The following is a 20,768-nucleotide window of genomic DNA, read 5'->3' on the forward strand; positions in this document are numbered from 1 at the left end:
TGAGTTGGACTTATAGCCGTGCTTATCATGCCATGGAGCCGTGCCTTGAACAAACACTACTAATCATGTGGCCTTTATGTTCAACCTTAAATTCAGTGTCCCAGGTGCAGCACGATGTTTTTCTCAGGCTTTTGAGACAAACGGAAAAAAGCGGATCCGCGTAGGTTAATATGAGCAAGACATGTGAATGTGCGTTGACGCCGTTGATCAGTAAGTTCAGCTCGGGTGTAACTGCTCAGTTCTGTTTCTTCCCCTCTCTCTTGCTCACTTCCCTCATCCAATCAGAGCAAGCCTGGGCGCAAAAAATAATTAAGAAGGCAAACAACCCGAACTATTTACCAGCTAGGACTGATAAAAGCGAGTGGTTAAATGTTTGTAGGATTTATATGGAAATGTCATCATAAATAGCAGATGAACTGATTAGAATTAGGAATTGATCCAAACAGGGTCAAGTTCACCGCAAGGTCAAATGTCTGAAATAGTGTATATTATCTGCTTTGTTAGTAAGCTGCCTTCGATTTGGCCTGACACCGAAATAAATGTAAATGTAGAAAAAGTCATCATTTGGATAACGTAGAAACGATACTGTGTCTATAGCGAAGAAGCTTGTGTTGCATGATGGTGTACCGTCTCTCCTGTGTAGTAATAAGATCGAGAAAGAGAAGCGGGAGCATGCCAAGCAGCACGGGATGATCAGGACGGAGATCAGTGGAGGAGAGATTGCTGAGGAGATGGAAAAAGAGAGACGGGCCTTTCAGCTCCAGATGTGTGAGGTAAGGGACGTGCTTCACCTTTCAGCCAGCCGTGGTAGGCTTTAAGCAGGAGACTCAGAGGGCCGTTCTCATCTCGTTTCAGTATCTCATCAAAGTGAATGAAATCAAAATCAGGAAGGGGGTCGACCTGGTGCAGAACCTCATCAAATATTTTCACGCCCAGTGCAAGTACGTTCTTCCCTTTTTTTTTTTTTTACAAAAAACAAAACAAAGCCAAATAAATAAATAAAGGCGGATAGTTCTCTGAAAGCTCCATCATTTCTCAAATACTCTCTCTCCGTCCAGTTTCTTTCAGGATGGGTTAAAAGTTGTGGAGAATCTTAAACCGACGCTGGAAAAACTGTCCACGGACTTAGCAGGAGTGAGTTTGGGATCTTCCTGACCATGTAGCATCTCGACATCTTTGTTTCGCATCCTGACGTACCTCTGAATCTTTCTTTCTGTAAATAAGGTTAAACAATCACAAGAAGGAGAAAAGAAGCAGCTGATCCAGCTTCGAGATGTTCTAAAGTCATCCTTACAAACAGAACAAAAAGAAGTGAGGTTCATCATTTTTTTTTTTTAATGAAGTTGGGGTTTACACACCACTGCTTGATGGGTGAAAAATAAATGTATGGCTTTTTTGTAGATTATCTCCAAAAGACAATTACATTTGAATTTTAAGGGGTTTTTCAAGTCCTGAAACACATGTGATAGTTATTTTGATAAGTTTGTATTCATACTGATGAACCGTTTGACTAGTTTCATTTATCTGAACGAGTCTCATTAAGGTGTCTAATATCTAGGGCTGTAAGACTCAAGTCCAGTCTTGAGACACTTTCTAGATTGACTTGCACTTGTCTTGGACTTATTGGGATTTCTACTGAGACTTGTCTCTGTATTTGGTATTGGTATCTGTCTAAGAATTTGTAAATAAATAAATAAATAAATAAATAAATAATAATGTTTTTACATTGACAAAATTTTGACGTCTGCAAAGAATTCTGATGGTTTTTGCCTACAGTCTTTAAATTAGTCTTGCTTTCACGTTGACCTCATCAAGACTCCATCTCAGCTACTTCTCTTCTTGGACTTGTCTTGGACGTGACAGTGGTGGTCATGACAACAGCCCTAGTAATCACCACATAACCTAATAGTATAGAACAGCACATGTTGACTGTCTGATTTAGGGCATGGCACGCTTACATTCTCAAGTAATCAGACACGTGAAGAGTTCGTGGAGTGCTAAAAACACTTGCCACTAAATACCTGCATACGTTTAGGCACGCCGTTAGTATGATACCACGACGCGAACGTTAAGATATGCGTAAGAAATATAGACACGAAGACGTGGATAAACGGTGGGAGAAGAAGAAACGTAGCTTGACGCACTTTCCAGAAATCAAACACGTTTTAAATATAGGACGATAAATGATTTGTTTTTTTATCAGATGAAGGGAAAGAAGGTGAAGCAACATTTTTGAAAAACCCAATTAAAATGATGCATCTCTGTCAGGACTCTCAGGCCAAACAGAGCACAGGCTACAGTCTCCACCAGCTGCAGGGGAACAAGGCTCACGGCACAGAGTGCGCTGGGATGCTCTACAAACGCAGTGAAGGGTGAAGAAAATACCTTACTCTACACACTGGCTGTGTTTTTAAAGTCTGTAGGGTACACCACTCCTAACTTAATAGTCTATTTTATAATAGAACATTTGTACTCACTGTTTAATATATTTGTCGGACGCTGTTTACGATGAAGACTTTGTAGATTTACATTCAAAATATATTGGATAAATTAAGCCAAAATGCAGTTTGTCTTTCGGGTGCTTTCAGGCTGAGGAAGGTGTGGCAGAAACGGAAGTGCGCAGTGAAGAATGGATACTTGACCATTTGGCACGGAACGGTAAGAGAAAAAATCCGATCCGACAACATGCCCGTTTCCACCGAAACTAAAAACCACTCAGTTGTTTCTCAACAAGGCTTCTTCGAGTTATCCCGCTCGGGTTAATGTGTACAGTAGCTGCCAACCCTGCAGACAGTGAATCAAACAGGAAGAGCTTGAGCACAGGTGGAGAATGCCAGTAACTTATGTTTCATTCATTCAGTAGCAACAGGCTGAGAAGCCAGTCCAAATGTCTCCATCCCTGGCTCCTCCTAGGGGATCCCCAGACATTCCCAAGCCAACTGTGAGATATACAGTATCTCCAGTCAGTCCTGGGTCTGCCTTAACGGCTTTATGTACGGGAATGTGCCTGATACAGCTCTCAAGAGAGCCGACCACGTGGCATCCTTGTAAACCGCCCAAACCACCTCATCTGTCAGGGCGCACGGTGGCTTAGTGTTTGGCGCGTTTGCCTCAGGGTTGAGGGTCCGAGTCCCGTCACGGCCCCGTGTGCGCGGAGTTTTCACGTCCTTCGGGGATTTCTTCTAGGTACTCCGGTTTCCTCCCCCAGTCCAAAGACATGCATCGTAGGCTGATTGACGTGTCCGAATGGGTCCGTGCTGTATGAATGTGTGTGGGATAGATCGGCACCGCATCCAGGATGTCCCCCATGCCCCCTTTTTAAACCTCCCAGTCACACTCCTATGGTCAGTGACTATAAGTAAGGATCGTGATGTAGACTGACCAGTAAACAGAGAACTTCATCCACAAACCGAAGTCCTGCTTCACCACCACAGTCTGGAACAGCAACTGCCGCCTAATCTCACGCTGTCTTTTTCCGAACACGATACTTAAACTTATCCAGCACCTCGGAGATGCTCGTTTTCAACTCGCGGCAGTGAAACGTTCGAGCCGACGTCGTTTCGTTTCATCGGGCATTCTCGTGTGGGCGTAATAACTGTACCTTCCTAAATGTATATTGTATACGCTTCGGTTCATTGCACGCTATCCATCTTTTTTGCCTTTACAGGCAAACACACCACCAGCCAAACTCAACCTGTTGACCTGCCAAGTGAAATGCAACCTAGAGGAAAAGAAGAGCTTCGATCTCATATCCCGTGAGTCACCGCCACAAACATTACATAAACATTCACTTTTACAGTCCACAAATGGCCTTCGTGTTGGAACGTGAACTGCCCTTCATACCTCTTCTCTGTGTTGAAACAGATGACCGTACATATCATTTTCAAACGGAAGACGAAGCCGATTGTCAACTGTGAGTTCCAGTATGCGCGGATGTGTATTTTCACACCGACGTCTCTTCTCGGAGACGATACGATTCTGAGCCCTGCTTACTTTTTTGGAATCCTCTTTCAGATGGGTGTCCGTGCTGCAGAACAGTAAAGAAGAAGCCCTGAACAACGCCTTTAAAGGGGATCAGGACGAGGGCGAGAACAATATCGTGCAGGAGCTTAGCAAAGCTATCGTGAGCGAAGTGAAGAGGATGAGCGGCAACGATGTGTGCTGTGACTGTGGAGCTCCTAGTAAGTGCCGTATTTCATCCCCCTTTGCTACCGTCGAATTCTCACGCACATCCAGGTCACATGCTGTATATTTAACAGATGCATGTAGGGAAAACGTAATAGACAACTAATCGAAGGATGTCTCACGCCTCGATCACTGTGTACCTGCTTCAAATGATGAACAAATGTTAGTTCAAAATGGAACTCTATGATAGTCTGTATCACTTCTTGGAACCATTCTGTCATTAGACTTGGTGTGGTTGGTAGGTATTCAAACAACTCATGTTAATAAATGTCTTTAGGATAGTCACAGATGGTGATCTGCAGGGTCCAAGCACTTTTTTTTTTTTTTTTTTTTTTACATCGAACGACAATGAACATTCGTTACAGGTTTTCTGAGGTCGCTCGATATTTGCAGATTCTAAAACTTACAGACAAGAACAATGCAGCGTGTTAAATTTCAGCCCAAACTGACTTTAGATGGCAGAATTACAATTAAATTACTACCATATATGACCACGTTCAATACGTTTTGCGCTCAACTGTGAAATAAAACAGACGTTAATTCTGCAGATCCGTCATGGCTCTCCACTAACCTGGGGGTTCTTATCTGCATCGAATGCTCGGGTATCCATCGGGAAATGGGGGTGCATTACTCCCGAATACAGTCTCTGACTTTAGATGTGCTGGGAACATCGGAACTCTTGGTAAGCCCGGATAATTTGGTTAATAGGGACGTCCTGGCTGAGAAGTGTCTAACGCTATCAAATCTCTGTGCAGCTGGCGAGGAATGTGGGAAATGCAGGGTTCAACGATATCATGGAGGCAAAACTATCAGGAGAAGAAATACCCAAACCTAACCCCTCTAGTGACATGTGAGTCGCAGTTTTCTTTTCTACTTTCGTCGAGTTAATCAGGCTGTTCTTGAGTAAACGGGGTGTTCAAGCTTCGGACGTTATACGTACAGACGATCGCTGAATTGTTTGTTCAATCCGGCAGGCGGAGCCGCAAAGATTTCATCACAGCTAAGTACACAGAGAAGCGCTTTGCTCAGCGCAGACGTACCGATCCGACCGCCAAACTGCGCAGCCTGTATGATGCGGTGAAGAGCCGCGACATCTTCTCCCTGCTGCAGGTCTACGCCGATGGAGTGGACCTGACCGAGACCTTCCCCATGGCCAACGAACATGTGAGTTAAATATCACTTCCTTTAAGAATCGAGTACGAGCGGTGGTGTAACGTTTCCGTAATTATGTACGGTTAATTCGATTTCACAAGTCCGTTCTCATTTTAGTGGTCAGGGGAAAAAAATTAATAAATAGTAAATGTTTCCTGTTTTTTTTGTGCAAGAAATGGAACTGGACTTCAGCGTTGTGCTTGAAGGACACGACTGTTTTGGTATTGCATCGGTGCTGATATGGTCTCTGCAGGCAGTAATGCCGGCACTATTTTTACACGAAGTGGGTGCAAAAAATGCCACAGCACCAGTAATATTCGAACGCCACACCCCCTATTGTTCTGCCTCGCTTGCGCCAGCACAGGCATGTTTATTTATAACCACAGAAAGGTAATCGACTGACAAAGCAAACAGCAAAATTGGCTCCTCTCCAAGCAAACTAGCAATAAGCTGGCAGTGACAGACAAAATTGCACGTGTGCATGCATGCGAGCAGAGACCTTTAAGCCCTAATGCAGAGCAGCTGAATGAGTCTTGAAATAGGTCCATGAAATAGGAACGGAGGAAACTCTGGTGTGAATATTTTACCTGCTTATCTGTTTTGCTGTGTAGTACAGTATTAGCATATCCCAGCATGACAGGAGGCTGGGGTCAGAGCGCAGGGTCAACCGTGATACAGCGCCCCCTGGAGCAGAGAGGGTTAAGGGCCTTGCTCAAGGGCCCAACAGTGGCAGCGTGGCAGTGCTGCGCAGGGCTTGAACCCCCGACCTTCCGATCAGTCACCCAGAGCCCTAACCACAAAAACACTCATCGTACTTACTGGCTTTTCTCATTGATGTCTGTCAATACTCTTACAGGAGCAGGGTGAAACAGCGCTACATTTGGCCCTACGGATAGTAGACAGAAACTCCCTCCATATTGTAGACTTCCTTGTACAGAACAGGTATGGCGGCATTATAAAGAAAAAATAAGGACACCATTGTGGTTCTCATGTTACACAAGGTGTGTGTGTGTGTGTGTGTGTGTGATTTTGCAGCGGGAATCTGGACAAACAAACTGTGAAAGGAAACACAGCACTTCATTACTGCTGCCTGACAGACAACAACGAGTGTCTGAAACTTTTACTTCGGAGCAAAGCGTCTGTCACCATGAGTAAGATCTAATATCTGGGTTCATGCTAATATAGACAGCACAGGTGTGATTGTTTTTAAAGGCACTGTGGTGTACCGTAATTGACCCTGCATAAAAAGCCATGGGCATTTTCTGCGTTTGTTGGTTTTACACAAGAAAACGGTAAACTAATGCTCGAATGCACTTTTCTCTAGCCAATGAAGCTGGAGAGACACCACTGGATGTTGCCAAGAGGCTGAAACACACACAGTGTGAGGAGCTGGTAGGATATATACAATTAACTCATCATGATGTTCAGGGATATTTGTGACGTGGCACATTATAAGTCGGGTAAACTGTGGCCTGTAAAGGGAGAAACATGGTCAGGAACAAGCATTCATGCTGCCGAGATCAAATTCTGACCCTACCCTCGAGATTCATCAGACCAGGTGACATTTCTCCAAACCTGTCCGGTTTGCACTGCTGCAACATGATTGGCCGGTCGCATGAATGACACCAGTCCATGTACACACACATCAGTACACTCATTCACATCAAAGGGCAATTCAGCATGGCCAGTCTGCCTACCTGCATGATTTTTGGTAAGTGGGAGGAAACCAGAGAACCTGGAGGAAATCCCACGCAGACGCAGGAAGAACATGCAAAACTACACATAGACAGTAACCTATGGAAGCGCAGGATTTAATACGGGGATCCCGGCGTTATGAGAAGGTGATGCTACCCGCTGCACCTCCATGAAAAAGTAACACCAAGTGCTTGATTATGGAACCACTATACCAGTCATTTTATTATTTCGGAAAAGCTGTATTGGCCTTGTTTTGGGTGACTAAATCCTGCTGTAAATGAATGGCAGGATCATTGCTGGTTTTCTCTCTCACTCTCTGTGGCAGCTGATCCAGGCACAGACTGGCAAGTTTAATGTCCATGTGCATGTGGAGTATGAGTGGTGCCTGCACAATGAAGACATGGATGAGAGTGATGACGAAATGGAGGACAAGGTGCTCAATGCCATGATGCTGTTCTCATTCATTCACAAAGTTCCTCTGTTTTAAGTATTATTAAGAATTTATTGGACATTGTTATGGATTCATATAAAGCATGCATGAGCTGTATCTGAATATTTTCTACTTATGCGGCGCAGCCAATCCCTCAGAAGCGAGAGGAGCGGCCTGTGAGCTGCTTCCTCCCAGGCAACACCTCTATCCAGCCCAACATGGCTGCACTGGCACGGGATGTGGTCAACGCTGTCCGGGAAAAGCAGAGAGGCTTCATCCCCAGCATGATGTGTAACGAGACCTACGGCACCATGATGGATCTCAGTCCTCCTCCCTCTAACATACTCACTGTCCCCATACCGCAGCTCCCTCCACGCAACCCAGTCCTGGGTAAGCATCTGGATGACTCTCATACCTACAGTACATACACATGCTGTATGCTGAATATGCTTTATTAATAAGAATGTAATGATCTCCAGCATACAGCATATGTATGTTGTATTTTCAGGAGTTGGCAGTTGGAATCCTTTGGAGACAGTAGGGAGGCAACGATCCTCCTCAGACCCGCCCAATCCTACCAGTCCAGAGAGCAACGTCTATGGTAAGTGACTGGCCTCATTTTAATCGAATACGGTGTGCCTAACCATTTCCAGTATGGTGTCTCTCTAACTTGTGTTCCCTCTCCCTTAGTTCTTCCTCCTGCTCCTCCTGCTCCTCCTCTTCCTCCTCCAGTTGTCAAGAAGCCAAATGTCCAGACAAAGAATGCCCTTTTGCCCCCAGTACCAACTGCACCGACAGTCCCGCCCATTACTCAAAAGCTTCCAGTTCCCCAGGCTCCCACCATTCCCACCGCCCCACCACTAATTCCAGTGCCCCCTCCTCCCCCAATGCCCCCACCCCCATACAAATCCACACCACCAAGTATACCCATACTGCCCAGAGCCCCTGCACTCAAACCCATCCCAGGGTAAGACCACTAGGCTTTCTCACGGTCTCTTTGGATGTTTAACAGTTATCAGTTTATAGAATCTGTAACAGTCGCGTCAGAGAAACATATACGTAGAAACTCATGAACCCTTTCGGATGCCGGATGGAACTTTTGAAAGGGTGTAGTATCATATGCTGCGCGGTATTCTGGTCCATCCTCCAATTTCACTCATATTTATGATTTCAGAGCTGAGAAAAATCTTCCCAAGCTGCAACCACACAGGCCTAGGCCCGGTGAAACAGTCGGTAGGCTTCAAACGTGTAGAAAATGCATGTTATTGCTCAGCTATTGGGGCATTTTAGATCAGATACTGTGTTGTATTGATATATTCATATTTTTACGAAGTGTAATTTCTTTATTTCCTAATATTTTTGAACAGAAAAAGATGCTTCCCTCTCAGCACAGAGTTCTGTACCAACAGCACCTCCTGCTCCACCCCCTTTCCCCAAACCTAAAATGTCTCAGACAGTAAGTCAGCGCTCCAACAGAACAGTTTCACTCACTTTCACACACTGAGGGGAAAACAAGCATTCAGACACTTTTGTTTTTGTTATTTAAAGCTGCAGTATCGAACTTTTTTTGGTTAAAAATGAACAAAAATGAGTTATGACGTGTTCAAAACTCTCTCCCCGCTTCACACTGGAAAGCTTAACGTAATGATTTATAATTTGAGCCGTCCTGTCGGATTTCATGGGAAATGTTAGCTCGATGTCATTTGCGTGGCCTTTTACGTCACCACGTCTTTGCGTGGTTACGCGACGTCCGTAAACAGAAAGAAGAAGAGCCGGCTACGACATCGCGTGTGTGTGGGTGCCGAGGATGGTGGAGTGTTTGTAGCTTGTTCTTACAACAGTTGCTTAGAATTTAAAACTCGATGGCTGCTTTTAATCTGGATAATTCTAAACGCAAGCATCGCTGACATCTGGGGAATCAGCCCTTGGCAAAAACCGCGTAACTTCGGACCGTCGAGAGCCTGCAGTCAGAAAGGGAAAGCGACAGAGCCCGTGCTAGAACGAGAATAAATATCGGCATGGGGTTTGAGAGGTGGCGAAAAATGAAGGATTTTAAAATCCTTCATACATTTGAAAAGGGATTCAAGTCAGGAGATTGGCTAGACCAGGGGTTCCCAAACTTTTCCAGGGCAAGGCTCCCCAAATGGCATTAACATGTGACCGAGGCCGCCCTTTTGCATGATGTCCTTAAAACACATTAAAAATACAGACTTCTTGAATATATCCCCCTTTTTTATTTACATCTTTCATCTTTACATTACATTACATTAGGAATTTATTGTGTGTGTGTGTGTGTGTGTGTGTGTGTGTGTGTGTGTGTGGTTGTCTGAGAGTGAGAAAGAGAAAACATACAAGTCGGAGGGATGGGCTTGTTGTCTCCGACACAGTTTGTTGAGGCCCCTCGAGCGCCCCCTGGTGGCCTAAAAGGGGGCCGCGCCCCCCACTTTGAAAACCACTAGGCTAGACCATCAAGGCCTTCTAGAGTTATTTTGGCTGTATGTTTGGGGTTGTCATCTTGTTGAAACGAATCATCATCTCCCCAGATTCAGTTTTTTGACCGGTGAGATTAAGTCTGCGTTGATGGTGCGTAATGCCCCAGTACTGTTTGCAGAGAAGCAGCCCCCTATCATGATGCTCCCATCTGCATACATCATGTGGGTGTGGTTCTTATGGGATATTACACTCAACCCTTCTTTCTGCAAACAGGACATTATACTTTTATAAAATCTAATACTTTTGTTTCATCTTTTGCTCCAAAAGAGTTTTGATTGAAATGTAAATACTTTATTTAAAAGCTGGACTTCGTTTATTTATTTATGTATTTATTTATTTATTTTAAATCTGAGGAGCTGTGCATGGGGTGTATGAAATCGGAATACTTTTCCCCTATCAGTTTAATTTGATCAACGTATCTTTGTTTTGTGTATGCATACGTATGAGTACAACGGGTTTTGAATACTTATTTCCCCTCACTGTAAAAACATTCCAGAGACATGACAGGCGGGGTCCCACACATCCATGAGTTCTTCGGTTTGAAATGACATTATGTTGAATTAAAGCGCCTAATAGAATATTAAATTGTTTAATTCAAATTGGCATTGTCTGCGTTAGGCTAGACACTGGTGAAGCAGGTGTCATTGAATATATATATATATAGTATGTAAGATGTAGAATAAGATGTAAGATAGATATGAACTGACACATTTCCTTATGTGTGAGATATTCTGAAGGTTGTTTGAAGATATGTATGAACTGGCATTGATGGTATTGTGTGTGTATCAAAGTATTGTGGATCCGCTTGAGGATTCTCAAAGTAGAAGAAGAAGAAGGTCAAAAGTTAGTAAAAAATTACATTCTCAACATCTAATTGTGTGTGTGTGTGTGTGTGTGGTAGAAAAATAAACTTAAGCGGGTGAAAGCTATCTACAAGTGTATAGCTGATAAACCAGATGAGCTGACTTTCAAGGAGGGAGAAGTGATCATAGTAGATGGAGAGGAAGACAAGGAGTGGTGGGTGAGTGTATACACACACACACACACACACACACACACACAGTTTATATGAAGTGTTGGATGGAGTTAGCTATCAAGCAAGACGCACCCCCACGTATTCACCCGTGTTTTACCCGCGTCTGTCCTCTAACGGTGTGTTGTGTCGCTCAGGTGGGGCACATTGAGGGGGATCCTACCCGAAGAGGAGCTTTCCCTGTTTCATTTGTGCACTTCATCACTGACTGATTTTAGCTAAGATCTGAGATGGACATTGAGACTGCTGCTGCAGTGTATGGGATTGTATCTCCCACTGCCACATGTTGAGGTTTAATAGAATAAATACAGGAATTCATCACTTAAGCTTCCTTTACGTCAGCCATCTCACTCCAGGGATTCGATGCCGTGAGCCCGGATTCATCAGGACGCCGGGTACCTTCAGCGTGACGCCAAATATCCGCCGGACTTCTGTTCTTGTGTTTAAAGAGTGTTCTGTATGTTTTGGAGTTTGGCTGTAGAGCAACACGTCCCTAGCTCTGTTACTGCACAGCGTCATTAAATATTTTATGTTGTTTTCACAGTGGTGGTTTTTTGTTTTTTTTTCTCCCTGAAATGATATTTTGTAACAAATAAGAAGGTTACGTACAGCGCTGTGAAAAAGTATTTATACTCAGTAGTTTTGACGAAACACACAATACAGTTTTTATTTATTATTTTTTACCGAAGCACAAAAAGTTCTCCAAGACCTATCACCTGTGTGAAAAAATAATTGCCCCCTTAAACTTACAACCTGGTTGTGCCAATTTTAGCAGCAATGACTGCAACCAGACGCTTCTGATAACTGGAGATCAGTCTTTCACGTTCTTCTAGGACTAGGATTTACTCCTACGCTTTGGATCGTCGTCTCGCTGCGTAATCCAGTTGCGCTCGAGTTTCAACTTACGGACTGAAGACCGGACATTCTCCTGTAGGATTTTCTGCTAAGCAAAGTTCACGTTTCCGTCAATTACTGCAAGCTGCCCAGAACCTGAAGCAGCAGAGCATCCCCACACCATCACACTACCTCCACCATGCTTGACCGCAGCTATGATGTTCTCTTTGTGGAATTCTGTGCATTATACAGCAAGACAATGATCCAAAGCATTAATTTTTCGACTTCGCAAAAACCTGCAATTTTAACAGGGGTGTGTAGACTTTTTTTTTTTTTTTTTTTTTTAATATCCACTGCAGATCTATAATTCTGCATTAGTGACGTAAAGGTAACGGTCTCTGCTGTTACATACATTATAGCAGGTCAAAATAGTAGTTCCGAAAATTTTTGGATTATTGTTAATTTTGTGAAAAGATGACGCTTCTCACCGTCACGGCACCGATATCTTCTCTTATCTGAGCTAGACACTGAAACTGCATCTCACCCACTGCCACAAGGTACGTCAGAAAGTTAATTGAAAATATTTTGATAAGTGAACCTTTTATTGACAGTCATTCCACTCCGCCGATTTCATTCCTCAAGCACAGGTCATTTAGTAACTCGAGGTAGCATTAGACACCCCGAGAGGCCAAATATCACCTAGACCTGTATTGCTTTTAAATAGCATTTTGTTGGAGTTGGTTGTCAATGCGACTGTAGGTGTGTGTCTCAGTGCGCGCTCTCATCTCATGTGACTCAACTTTTTCCCCTAAGCGCCGTTACTTACGTCATTACATATTATTACACATTGTTGATTATTTTTTTAATTAATTTTCTGAATTTTAAACATAACATACAACAAAACAAAATACGTGATCGTGTTTGCTTGGGAAAGACTGTGAAGAATGAATTTGTAATGCTTGAAATTTCACTTTTGAACAATTTCTTGTATGCATATAAAAATAAAGCTTATAAATCTGTGATCCTATCGACATATTTCACATTTTACAGCAGCGGGTCCCCAAATAAGCTCTCCTGGAGATTAACAGCAGTTTGTGACTGTATGCGGTCCTTCGGCTGCGTTCGTTTTCGGAACCTTACGCGCTCCGGACAGCGGGAGAGATGGTCGGAAGATCTGCGGGGGGAAACGGGAGGACATGAATCATCACTTATCTCTCCACTTGAGGTGCGGCACACCTAAATGAGCACGATCGCGATGAGAGTATAACCTGCGAGGAGTGGCGTCGTCTCGATCCTGCTCTCCTCCAGCGTGAGGAAACGGCCGGTTCTCAGCTGCTCCGACTGCGTGGTTGTGTCCGACCCGTTCGTTTCACACGTCAGCACGTGGATGGGACCTCTGGAGCCCTTCAGGTGGATCTTAATACAGTCCTGGTGCAGGCGATACAGACGAAGATACATGTCATCGGTACTGCCATAACCATGATCCATTTAACAGGATATAAAACAGATGGAGTCCTATAAGCACGATCGCCTCGGGCGATTAGTTACAGTTATACGATCCGAATATAAGGATGATGAAATAAATGCAGGCCTATCTAGTCAAAAACCCATTACTGGTCCACCATCATGTTTTAATATCATGGACAGATGCTAACTGACTGTTTTAACGCCGACTACGTCTGCAACTTGATCTACAATATGAATGTCATATTTTGCTGAAGGTTTTGGAGAGCGATACGCCGTGGCAAAGTGGCCTCAATTTAGTTCGTAATCAAATACTGCCCGTCCAAACGTCTGCGACGCTCCTGTACTACGGTAGGCATGTATTCGACATGTTTTTTTCCACTGTTATAGGTAATGGGCTACGCTCCACAACTCTAAATCGCGTCGCTACGTGAAGAGCTTTCCGCTTCTCCTAAGACGCTACCTCGGTGGGTGTAGGAACCTCCAGCTTGGTCTCCTCGGGAGCTCTGATGGCGATCACGGTCTGATCCTGGAAGGCCGCGATCCGACAGACGTCGTCGTACGTCACGTAAGCGGAGGTGAAACTGCAGTTAAGGTCGATATGTGGGAAATCTGATACCGTAAGAATGCTTGGCAGTTCCTTTCAGAGAAGTGATACGGTTCTTTCGCTAAATACTTCGTTCGTTTCTAGCGTACTGCGGCTCTGGGGCGAAGGAATCCGATCGTTACGCTGCAAGTCGCTCAATTCCACGACCCACCACCAGGCCCTGCAAATACGCAGGTTCGGACTCGCTGTGAAGGGAAAAAAGAACATTACTCGTGATGTAGAGAGGTGAGCCCATCGTGACGACGTGAAATTGGAAGCAAAATAAAATAAAAAAAAAAAACCCTCAACAGCAAACTTCTTGGATTTAGTCTTGCTCCCAACACTAAGCTCGCCGCAGTTTGAATTAAAAACGTACCGGTATAAACGCTCGGTCTGATTTTCTAAATCGTTTCCATGGTAACGATACCCCCCCATAAGGGACTATGTCTGAAATGACACGTTATTTAACAAAGAAAACATATCATCTGATGATACGGTTCAACTCGCTGTAGGGAGATGTTTATTTAACGTCTACGGAGAGCGTTCCTCGTGTTGTCTACGCCGCGATAAGCTACGTTCCTTTTTTTTTTCCCTGGCCGATTAACCTGAAGAAAAAAAAAAAAGTGAGAAAATGTTATCCGTTCGTAACACGGCTAACGCGAACGTCTCGATGTCGTGGGCGTTGCACGTTATCGAGCGTGACGACGAACGGCTGGGGGAGAAAAATACGACGCGTCTGTAACCGCTCGCGAATCGCTGTGGCACGAGAGGAAGAAAACGCGTCGGGATGCGCCGTCATAGGAAGAGCTTCAGACGGGGGTTGGGAAGAGTGAGTCCGGATTTGCTTCACGTCGATCGTTCTCCCTTAGTTGTGGTTTATTCGGTGAGACCGACGTGCGGTATGGATATTAACGGAGTAGTACATTTTAACGCAAACAGTGGACGTGACGCTATGTTCTTATAGCCACGGTCGCTAGCTAAGTGCTGTGCTAATCGCTCAGGGCCCCTTAGATGTTCAGAAAGATCTCGTCTGTCTTCGATTCAACAGGCCGACGCTGTTCTGTTGGACTTAATGTCATCGTGAAGACTCCTGCTGCTCTACGGGCATGTGAGGATATTTAGCATTTTCTGTGAGGTCTGTTAGGGCAAACAGCTGCTGGGCACAGTCTTTAATTAACCAGTCCAGAGACTCCTCCATCGTCTTTAGGTTTAGCAGATCGCTCTTCATCTTGCCCTTCCACTGGCCTTTGAAACAGCTAATCGGTGATGGACCCCTGTGACAAAAAAGAAAGAAAGAAAAAAAAAAATCAAATCAAACGCCACATTCTTATTAGATGACGGGACGTAAGAACCTTTCGCTCTGGACCACCGCGCCGCTTCTGCATCCGAGCAGGGGTTTGTAGAACGATTCGGTAACTTATTTCGTCCCTCACGGTCGGAATCGCTGAATACTAAAATCCCTGCAGTCATGTTAAACCGAAAAAAAAAAACAACGATCATGCGGTTCCTCCCGGAAGCCGGGACGCGTGCGCGAGTGTGGATTAACGCGACACCTCGGCCTGTACTTACACCCACTGAATCTTGCTTTTTGACTTCTTTGCAATGAGCTTAATACCGTTGAGTACGTTGGTGATGTCATACACCCGCCTCTTGCGAGTGCCTAGTTTTTCCGTGGCCTCGTTGAGGTCGAGAATTCCTTCTGGAGCTGCGTGGAGCAGATCCATGAAACGCTTGGTGAGCCGTCCAAGCGTTACTTCGGAGCGAGGAGTGGCGCCTGGGAAAGAGAATAAACACCGAACACGTGTTCAAATAGATCATTATGTCTAACGAGTCAACAAATCACTAGGAAGTACCCAAGTGCAGAATTAGCAGTCAGGTTAAAAGTATTTTTATCTGCTACGGTGTCACTATTGGTCCAAAAGAGCAGATACTTAAACTGATTTCTCAAGTGCTTTAAGTAAAAATTATTTATTTATTTTAAAAAATCTCGATTTCATACCATATTTTGCACGAACACGCTTCTTTCCCGTTGCATTTTTAAGATTCTCTTGGCTGGTAGAAAAGAAAAAAAAAAAAAAAAAAAAGGAAAATACATTACTAAAACAAATCCGGAAAAGACAAGATTTTGTAAACAATACTATATAGAAAAGATTCTTATTTCCCCGATCGGTGTCCGACGCTGAGAGTCTGATGCGCCGTTTGTCCACGACTAGATCATAACTTACAGTCTTTCCAGCCACTCCTTCTCAGCTTCCTCATCGATGTTCAGTGGCTCTTCCTCTGTATAATCAGAGTCTTCACATTCCTCGTCATCCTCATCTTCCTCATCATCGTCGTCGTCGTCGTCGTCGTCCTGCTCGTCGTCGTCCTCCACGTCATCATCTGCTGGAATTTCAGTCTACGGGAAACAGAGGGTTAAAAAGGAAGGATATTGGTTAGATTTACGAGGCTGCTTTTACGCTGACCAACACGCTACACTGATCAAAGTGGGCTCACGGGACCGTCCGTTTGTAACTGGCTTGACCTTCTGTGGGTGAAAAGTGCAGGAATGAAAGCGTTCATGACCTCGACACATTAACTATTCACGTGTCAGTTACGCCATAAAGGGGTCCACTGCAGTAAAGACTCGTGACTGTAGATTTTGGTGGGAAAGGACTACGTTAATGACGACGCAGCCTCGAACAAAATGACGTCGAGAGACTATCACGCTACTAGGGAATGTTCAGAGTAACCCCACAGTCAACAGTAGCTGAGTCGACAACATACGGTCGTTCCGCACACCGTACCGTCTACACGGAAGACAAGGACACCGATTCTCACGCATTTCTGATGCACCGACATGATGAATCCTATAATCCCGCTTTCTCTCTGCCAATCTATACGATATAAATTACTACAGAAATGGTTCTGTACATCACAGACGCACTCTCTGCGCTTGCACATCACTTTTCTTTGCAGAGACTCACTCGATTTAATTCCGATTCTGTCTACTTCATTTCATCTGAGGCTATGTCGTTACTACCGTCGTCCTTCCAGTCTGTTGTTTACGTCACACGTATGTGGTATATATTATTCACGGACATTTTTTTCTTCATCTTATTATTACTATTCTTTTTGAGGTTGCACATATCTTTATTTAATACTCAGTGTGGGTGTTTGTTTGTTTTTTTTTGTTTGCAGATCTGCAATTTTGCTTTTAATTTTATTGGTATTCTTCATGCAGCTGAACAATTTCCTTCGTAGGATTAATAAAGCACATCTATCTATCTATTATTTGTCATTTTGTAAAACAAGGTGTTGGTAGGCATCCCTGTCGTTAATACTCATGTTGTTTGCTCCTCCGTTGTAAACATTCAGTGAGTGAGCATGGTGCAGTGTGATTCCTGCCCCAGTGGGCCTCTACTTGCTCTCGGTGCAGTTCCCACTTTTGACCACTAGGTGCAATAACAACTCTATGGTACCTCCTGTCCTGCACATGGTGGTGTTTTCTCTGCTCTAACACACCCACTTCAGCTCAGGAAGGGCTGTTAAGTAGCTGATTAGTTGAATGGGGTGTTTGGAGCAGGAAACGCACTTAACATGTTCAGGACAGTGGGTGTTACAGGACCAGGGCTGGGAACCAGTGAGAAGATCAGCCACTGGTCCACTGGTGTTTCCCCCCGTTTCTTACACTAGAGAGGGTTTGAGACTCCCACGATTTAAGAAATCAAAGTAAAAGTCCTAACCACCACTTCAATCTGGTCTGTAAGCTCATCGCTGATCTCCACCGGTGAGATCCAGCCGCCCGAGCCCAGTATCCCTCCCTCCAGAGGGGGCATGATGGGGATGGCGTCCGAGCTGATGCCGCCCGGGGTGATGTGCTCGGGCAGGAAGTGATCCTCGCAGATCTTGTGCTCGGTGGAGAAGCGCACCGACTCCCGCAGCGCGGCCATCCACACTCTAACGCGGCCCTGGTCCGCGGGGAAGCTGAAGAAGCGCTTCCGGGGCCTGTTGCGCATTTCCCCCGGTTTCAGGTCGCTTTGGTTCTGGCATCCCCGCACCACACACTTCACCATGTTAACCCCGAAATCTGAACACAGCGCTTCTTTCTACATCGGTTAATGTCCGTGTTTGTTTACACTCGCTGGGTTGAGAAACGCGCACTTACACTATACAAGCGGAAGTGTTTGCCACCGTCACGTGACTCAAAATTAACCAATGAGAAGCTCAAACGATGACTCGCGTCTTCTTCTACGTGCTCGCCTCTGTTATTTAAACGGAATGCTGCCACCTTGTGGAACACAGAGCAAAACGCAAGCTGCTGTGACTGCTGTTAATTCCACGGTGCTTAATTCTGAACGGTGTGATTCTGAGGTAGTTGGACTTCATTAGGTGTGACTTGAAGCTAGCTAGCTGCCAATCATGTGGCATCAGTACAATGCATAAACACATGCAGATACAGGTCAAGAGCTTCAGTTAATATTCACAGCAAACATCAGAATGAGGGAAAAGTCTGATCTCTGTGACTTTGATCGTGGCATGGTTGTCGGTGCCAGACGGGCTGGTGTGAGTATTTCAGAAACTGCTGATCTCCTGGGATTTTCACACACAACAGTCTCTAGAGTTTACTCAGAACGGTGTGAAAAACCAAACCAAAAACACCCTGTGTGCAGAGGATCTGCAGGATGAAACGCCATGTTGTTGAGACAGATCGGAGGAGAATGACCAGACTGGTCTGAGCTGACATGGAGTCTATAGTAATTCAAATAATCACTCTTTAAAACTGTAGTGAGCAGAAAAGCATTTAATCTCCCTTTGCTGTTAGAATAACCGTCACTCTTCCGAGAAGGCTTTCCACTAGATTTTGGAGTGTGGATGTGGGGATTCGTGTTCATTCAGCCACAAGAGCATTAGTGAGATCAGGCACTGACGTTGGGTGAGGAAGTCTGGAGTGCAGTCAGTGTTCCAGTTCACCCCAAAGGCATTGCGTTGGGTTGAGGTCAGGGTTCTGTGCAGGACAGACGAGTTTTTTCGCTCCAACTCTGGCAAACCTTCATGGAGCTCGCTTTGTGCACAGAGGCATCGTCATGCTGGAACAGTTTTGGGCCTCTTAATTCTAATAAAGGGAAATTGTAATACTACGGCATACAAAGACATACTATTCAATTGTGTGCTTCCATCTTTGTGGCAACAGTTTGGGGAAGGAATACAAATTGGGTGTGATTGTCAGCCGTCCACAAACTTTTGGCCATGCACACTCACAAAATAATTGAATAGGAGCACTATATTAATACTGCGTAGGGCTTTCATTTGCTCTCCAAACAGCCTCGATTCTTCCTGGCATGGATCCCTCAAGATGTTGGAAACATTCCTTTCAGATTCTGGTCCATGTTGAATGCATGAATGCATCGCACAGTTCCTGCAGATTTACTCAGGTGCACTTTTATGCCGTTCTACCACATCCCAAAGGGACGGATTGGATTCAGATCCGGTGCCTGGGAAGGCCACTGAAGAACACTGAACTCGTTGCCATGTTCATGAAACCGGTTTGAGGCAAATTTTGCTTTGTTACATGGTGGATTATCACGCTGGAAGTAGCCATCAGAGAAGGGGTAAATTGTGGCAACGAATGGATGTACCTGACCAGCAACAATACTCAAATAGGCTGAGGCATGCAGGCAATGATTGATTGGTATTAACAGGTCCAAAGTGTGCCCCAAAAAAAAAAAACATTCCCCACACCATTACACCTCCTCCACCAGCCTGGACTGTTACACAAGGCAGATTGGGTCCATGGATCCTGCTATTGGTGTTTTTTTTTTTTGCTTTATTGCACCATTCTGAGTAAACTCTAGAGACTGGTGTGTGTGTGTGTGTGTGTGTGTGTGTGTGTGTGAAAATCCCAGGACATCAGCAGTTATAGAAACGCTCAAACCAGCCCGTCTGGCACCGACAATCCTACCACGGTCAAAAATCCCTGACATCACATTATTTTTTCCCCGTCAATCTCATGGTTGATGTGAATATTCCCAGAATGATTACATGAACATTGTGTGTGGTTGATGTGAGCATAACCTGATTACATAATTGCACGAATGAACAGGTGTTCCTAATAAAGTGCTCGTTGAGTGTAACTTTTGGCCATGGATTATTATTTTATTTTTTTATTGTCATCATTATGATGGGGTGGTTAAGGCTCTGGGTGACTGATCGGAAGGTCGGGGGTTCAAGCACTGCCCAGCACTGCCACGCTGCCACTGTTGGGCCCTTGAGCAAGGCCCTTAACCCTCCCTGCTCCAGGGGGCGCTGTATCACGTCTGACCCTGCGCTCCGACCCCAACTTCCTGTCATGCTGAGGTATGCGAAGAAAACAATTTCACTGTACACATGTATATGTGATCAATAAAGACTCATTATTATTATTATTATTATTATTATTATTATTATTATTATTGTAAATCCATTCGTAACCTGGATGGTATTCCACATTTGTTTCTGTTCCTTTCAGTATGAGATCTGATCAATTACTGAACAAAGCAACTCTTTTGGATCAGCCATTACATGTTGCAGTGCGCTCAGTGGACAGTAGGTGGCACGAGTGAGCCCGAACAGCAGCAGCAGCGGCGGTGATAGAGGAGATGGAGGAGGAGATGGAGGAGGAGGAGGAGGAGGGACAACGACTCAGAGTGGGTTTGTGCGCCGTTTCCGTCCACAGCAGAAGCACAGCAGGCTGAATCCGCTCGGAATCATGGCAACCGACACCATATCAGCCTGCACTGGATCCAACCTGCTGCAGCCGATAAGCGAGATCATCAACCTGCCGTTAGACCAGGTAACCCCCTCCTTCTCCCCGCGCTGTCTGATCCTGATGTTTAGGAGATGAAACCGTATCCGCGCCTCTCCGGTTAAACATCTCG

At 44.8% G+C, this 20,768-nt stretch overlaps 3 protein-coding genes across 4 annotated transcripts in view; 2 read left to right on the forward strand and 1 right to left on the reverse strand.

Moving 5' to 3' along the window:
• asap2b (ArfGAP with SH3 domain, ankyrin repeat and PH domain 2b) overlaps window positions 1-11,531 on the forward strand; it is a 21,070-nt gene extending 9,539 nt beyond the window's left edge. The window contains exons 6-28 of the mRNA XM_017455822.2: window positions 644-773; window positions 856-941; window positions 1,059-1,134; window positions 1,225-1,311; window positions 2,269-2,372; window positions 2,589-2,658; window positions 3,668-3,755; window positions 3,865-3,913; window positions 4,015-4,181; window positions 4,734-4,867; window positions 4,941-5,035; window positions 5,160-5,349; window positions 6,194-6,279; window positions 6,373-6,488; window positions 6,662-6,729; window positions 7,358-7,465; window positions 7,609-7,852; window positions 7,971-8,063; window positions 8,153-8,429; window positions 8,637-8,695; window positions 8,830-8,918; window positions 10,857-10,976; window positions 11,126-11,531. Coding sequence (XP_017311311.1) covers window positions 644-773; window positions 856-941; window positions 1,059-1,134; window positions 1,225-1,311; window positions 2,269-2,372; window positions 2,589-2,658; window positions 3,668-3,755; window positions 3,865-3,913; window positions 4,015-4,181; window positions 4,734-4,867; window positions 4,941-5,035; window positions 5,160-5,349; window positions 6,194-6,279; window positions 6,373-6,488; window positions 6,662-6,729; window positions 7,358-7,465; window positions 7,609-7,852; window positions 7,971-8,063; window positions 8,153-8,429; window positions 8,637-8,695; window positions 8,830-8,918; window positions 10,857-10,976; window positions 11,126-11,200 — 2,611 coding nt within the window. The 3' untranslated portion in view covers window positions 11,201-11,531. The remainder of the gene's footprint in view (window positions 1-643; window positions 774-855; window positions 942-1,058; window positions 1,135-1,224; window positions 1,312-2,268; window positions 2,373-2,588; window positions 2,659-3,667; window positions 3,756-3,864; window positions 3,914-4,014; window positions 4,182-4,733; window positions 4,868-4,940; window positions 5,036-5,159; window positions 5,350-6,193; window positions 6,280-6,372; window positions 6,489-6,661; window positions 6,730-7,357; window positions 7,466-7,608; window positions 7,853-7,970; window positions 8,064-8,152; window positions 8,430-8,636; window positions 8,696-8,829; window positions 8,919-10,856; window positions 10,977-11,125) is intronic.
• Window positions 11,532-12,657: 1,126 nt separating this feature from the next.
• e2f6 (E2F transcription factor 6) lies at window positions 12,658-18,058 on the reverse strand. 2 transcript variants are annotated; one of them, XM_017455828.3, is made up of 8 exons: window positions 17,601-18,058; window positions 16,098-16,270; window positions 15,872-15,924; window positions 15,442-15,646; window positions 14,991-15,146; window positions 13,750-13,864; window positions 13,091-13,250; window positions 12,658-12,996 (listed from the first exon to the last, which is right to left on the reverse strand). In XM_017455828.3, exons 1-8 carry the CDS (start codon window positions 17,925-17,927, stop codon window positions 12,959-12,961), a joined length of 1,227 nt encoding a protein of 408 aa, XP_017311317.1. In that variant the 5' UTR covers window positions 17,928-18,058; the 3' UTR covers window positions 12,658-12,958. The 2 variants fall into 2 exon arrangements, with proteins under 2 accessions (XP_017311317.1, XP_017311316.1); XM_017455827.3 differs by having other exon boundaries at window positions 17,598-18,058.
• Window positions 18,059-20,077: 2,019 nt separating this feature from the next.
• mboat2b (membrane bound O-acyltransferase domain containing 2b) overlaps window positions 20,078-20,768 on the forward strand; it is a 35,856-nt gene continuing 35,165 nt past the window's right edge. Inside the window, exon 1 of the mRNA XM_017455823.3 lies at window positions 20,078-20,683. Coding sequence (XP_017311312.1) covers window positions 20,600-20,683 — 84 coding nt within the window. The 5' untranslated portion in view covers window positions 20,078-20,599. The remainder of the gene's footprint in view (window positions 20,684-20,768) is intronic.

This window comes from Ictalurus punctatus, chromosome 25, assembly GCF_001660625.3.
Source record: "Ictalurus punctatus breed USDA103 chromosome 25, Coco_2.0, whole genome shotgun sequence".
Lineage (NCBI taxonomy): Eukaryota > Metazoa > Chordata > Actinopteri > Siluriformes > Ictaluridae > Ictalurus > Ictalurus punctatus.